Source organism: Zerene cesonia, unplaced genomic scaffold (assembly GCF_012273895.1).
Source record: "Zerene cesonia ecotype Mississippi unplaced genomic scaffold, Zerene_cesonia_1.1 Zces_u003, whole genome shotgun sequence".
Lineage (NCBI taxonomy): Eukaryota > Metazoa > Arthropoda > Insecta > Lepidoptera > Pieridae > Zerene > Zerene cesonia.
The window spans coordinates 1,677,344-1,681,826 of record NW_024045133.1 but is presented as its reverse complement, the minus strand read 5'-3'; the positions used below and the strand labels follow the sequence as shown (position 1 = coordinate 1,681,826).

The 4,483-nt window shown below is 37.8% G+C and overlaps 1 protein-coding gene across 1 annotated transcript in view; it reads right to left on the bottom strand.

The window, feature by feature from the left end:
- Positions 1-1,060: 1,060 nt before the first annotated feature.
- The window catches only part of LOC119838602, a 12,779-nt gene continuing 9,356 nt past the window's right edge, over positions 1,061-4,483 (bottom strand). The window contains exons 6-9 of the mRNA XM_038364594.1: positions 4,261-4,465; positions 3,082-3,265; positions 2,342-2,518; positions 1,061-1,763 (exon numbers count right to left, since the gene is read on the bottom strand). Of these exons, the coding sequence (XP_038220522.1) occupies positions 1,581-1,763; positions 2,342-2,518; positions 3,082-3,265; positions 4,261-4,465 (749 nt within the window). The 3' untranslated portion in view covers positions 1,061-1,580. The remainder of the gene's footprint in view (positions 1,764-2,341; positions 2,519-3,081; positions 3,266-4,260; positions 4,466-4,483) is intronic.

The window sequence follows — 4,483 nt, the reverse complement described above, 5'->3', positions numbered from 1 at the left end:
TTGTGGTTCGATATCCACAGGCTAAAACGGTCACGACCCTTACTGAGAGCTTTACCTTACTTCGCTATCATCTGTCTGTCACCAGGTTATACAGTCATTGCTGTATTGTAAATTTCAAAAATGTATTTTTTCGTCGCTTTAATTGGATGGGTGACCTTGTCGCAGTTGCTCTGTAGCTTACTTGAACGGGTATCGCGAAAGCGATTCGCATTAGACCAATTTTTTCAAATCAATACATTATTAATTATTATAACGTATTTTTATCACTTAGGAATAGAACGAGACTATTAAATTTAATACTTTACTTTTTCGATATAAAATGGATGTTATAACAGTGACCCTGTTACAATAATATCTCATACATAGTCGCATGTAATTTACAAAATAACATAAGTAAGGCTGAAGCGATTTTCATGTTTTTTCAAGCTTAACTGCTACATACATATGGAAAAATAACTGAAAACAAAATAAACGTCTGGACTTTATAAAAACAGTCGCTTTAATTGCAAAAAATAAATAACTACAGTTGTTAATTTTAAATAAATAAAAAATATATTTTAATTTAATAGACATAAATTTCCATACAAAATGATCCTGGAAATTTACTTTAAGAAAACTCATGTCAAAAATGAAGGCATTTTCATCATGAATTAATTAATTAACATGCAAATTTCTATTTCATTATTCATTAATATTAATTATAATTCAACAACAAAAAACCGGTTACTAAAATAACTATGGTACTCACAAAAAATATTATGACATTTTTATTTTTTTTACAAAAACACGTAAAAAACTAAACACGCAGCTATTACTCATTTTATATAGTTACTCCAACAGAATTCAGAATAATTTCCCATATAAATGTTTTTTTTTTGTATTGTCTTAAAAATATTTACTTGATGAAAAAAATGTCCATACATTTATAATTTTTTGTTTTCTATAATCGATTCAAATGTAAAACAAAATTTATATACTTTCTAACAATTTTGAAATACAAGTCAAAGACAATTTCAATTTAATAAGTAACATGCACTGTGTTACAATGTTAAAATAAAAATACAATAATATAAAAAAATGAAAATTAAGCAAAATTATCTGGATATTATGCTTATTTTTTATCAAATTTGTCTAAATTATAAAAAACTACAACTTCCATGCACTGTGTTGCTAATAACATATACAAAAAAATTTTGAATAACTTGAATCGGTTGGACTTCCTTCTCAAATTTCCTTCACGATATACTTACTAATAAAATAAACGCGAAAGTTTGTTTATTTGTCCTTCTTAAACGTTACAACGAATTTATTGATACATTTTTAATGTATTATCCTGGCTGGAGATAGAAGGAGTCTAGGGGAAGGATGGAGGAATTCCACTCGATGGAATATTATTGGAAAGTTGCATATATGCTTAGTTGAAAACATTTCGCTTGCGCGATTCAGAAACGTGTCGGTTGTCGCAACAGGAGGATAGAGCTAGACTCCCTTCGAGAATTTAACGTTCTGTGGGACCATTATTACTTACAACGTGCAACGAAGGAACCCAACAGACCCTCCCCCCCTCCAATTATCTTTTTTCATTCGTCTATCTGCACATCACGCACGTCAAATTCGATCTTCACGACCTCCTTGCTGGAGTCAGCCTTCACAGTCACCATCTTCCTGTGCACGCTGTCCACGTGCGCCTTCACGTCCCGCGCCCGCCGGAACTCGGCGCCGCACGTCGGGCAGTCGGCCTTCGTCGATCGCTCCTTGTGCACCTGCGGGTTGAGTGAGGATCACACTTTACACTAATATTATAAATGTGAAAGTCTGCTCGTTTGGATGTTTGTCCGTCAAGCACGCTGAAACTGAACGGATTTTGATGAAATTTGGTATATAGACGGGGTGTGAGGTGGCTTGGGTGATAGGATACTTTTTATCCCGATTAAATGCTCCCTTGGGTTAAAACAGGAATCTTGATATCCGGGCGGAGCCGGGACAAGCCTAGTAACTAATAACTAAACAATTAATAAGATTCGGTAAAGCGCGGGTCGTCCTCGCAACACTATCATCAGCACATCATCTCTGATTATTTCAAATGTTAACGATCACGACAGATAGACAAACGAACAAGGAAGTCATAGTATTATGGGCCCCGTTATATCCTGTGCGTTCGAAACCTTAAAAAATGAGCACTCTGCCGATAGAAGTGAACAAATTTACAATTTTAGTAGTAAAATTTGAAATTTCAGAACATTTCCATTATCAACCATCCATAAACTCGCCAGCATTCCATCCATCTGCTTCCCAACACACCTCCTAGAGGAATAAAAAGAAAAACTTCATCCCAACTCACGTGCCACAAGTGGTCCCACTTCTCGCGCAGCGTGAGGAAGCGCAGCTGGCACTGCTGGCACTTGAACTTCGGCGACAGCTTGTCGTGCATCTGCGTGTGGTGCTTGCGCAGCGCCGACCCGCTGTAGAACCGCTTGCCGCACCGCCCGCACTGCACCGGCTCGGCGGTCGAGTGCCCCTGGAGGGGAGGGGAAGGGGGGGATAGTACATTACTAACACGCTCTATTCATTCATTCATTCAATCTGTTCGAGTGGCCCTGGGGGGGATATTATATTTTTAGCACGCTTTAATTGTTAACTTATTTATTTATTCATTCATTCGTTCAGTTCTAGGTAGGAGGATCAATACACAAAACACAAACATGCTCTATTTATTTGTTTACTCATTCAATGAATCATTCATTCATTCAGTTACGAGTGGCTCTGGAGGGGGGATAGTACATTTTTAGCACATCTTATTCGTTAAATTATTATATATATAAATCAGTTCACCCAGTTATAAGTATAGCGATAACAAACACAAACACGAAAAACCATACAGTCAAATCGAGAACCTCATTCCTTCCATGTCGATTAAAATACATCAAATAAGCATAAGAAAATCCTCCATAAGAGGGCTGTGTCTGAGCAGTGGGAACATGATGTGGTGGGATGATGATGATGATAATGATGGTGATGATGATAATGATGGTGATGATGATGATGATGATGACGCAAAAAAAAACTAACAAACACACATACCTCTATATGCTTGATCAGACAGAGCTTATTATTAAACTTCTTGCCGCATATATCGCATATCACTATCCGCAGGTTGTGGACCTTCTTGTGCTTGGAGAAATTGCTCGAATCGCTGAACGTTTTGTTGCACAGCTCGCATTTGTAGACAGGCAGAGACGCGTGAAAGCGTAAGTGGCGGCGGAAGCTGCGGGAAAATATACATGGATTATCAATTATCACCATAAATCTTGATATGTATGTCAGGTGGCGGCGGAAACTGCGGAAAAATATAAATATGTATATTTATTCAGTAATACCAAAAATCATTATATATATACATGTCAGGTGGCGGCGGAAACTGCGGGAAAATATATGCATAGATTATTAATTAATTACCAAAAAGCATTATATGTATGTTAGTATAATATGTATGTGGGAGACGAGCACGCTTCGGCACGAATTGTGGCCGCTCGCACCAGGGAAGTACTACACCCCCATAGGAGTCCAGCGTGAAATAGTAGCGTGCTAGTGAGTTTCGTATGGTGAGGGGGGAGTCCGTATCCTTTTTCTCACCCTTGCCAGTCCATTCATATTATCCCTTACATCCCCGTCGTAAATCCTTTTCTTATCCCTTACCCCTCAAAAGCGGACAATACATTTACAGAGGTTCTATCTCTGCGCATGTTCAAGTGGTGATCGCTTACCATCGGGTGAACCACCAGCTCAGTTGTCCGCAGACATAAAATTAAAGGCTAAACTGCATCTCGGTCACAGTAAATCAGCTACGACGCTAATTTAGTGTAATGGCATAAATAAACAACAATGGTAATATAATAAATCAAATTGGAAATAATTTTAATTTGCAATTTTGAACCTACGTCCAATTGAACTTAGGTAGAAAATTGTGCAATTAATATATGTTGAAATAACTATAAGTATTCCCATTAAGAAAAAACATACATATACATACTACAAATTATATTTATCAGCACACCCTAAAATCCTACTAACAAAAAAAATGTATGTATGTATGATTGTTACTGTTTCACGCGAACACAGCTGATCGGATCCATATAAATTTTGTAACAGAGGTGGATTACAATCTGACTAATATTAATACATAAGCTATTTTTCCGCGCACCACACGCACGAAACCACGGGACAGAGCTAGTGAACCTTAAAAATAACCAAGTCACTCACCCCTCCGGCTTCTCAAAGCCTTCCCCGCATATCTGACACTTGAGTACTGTGTACTTCGATTTATTCTTAAAAGCGTCGAGCAGCAGGTGCTCTATGATATGTCGCATGCAGTCGTTCCGTCTGTTGAAGCGGCGGTTGCACACCACACACGACCTGTACTTGGCCGACAGCTGTTTCGCCATTTTGTCCGGGTGTGTGAGTATTTCTGAAAGTTATTAGGGGT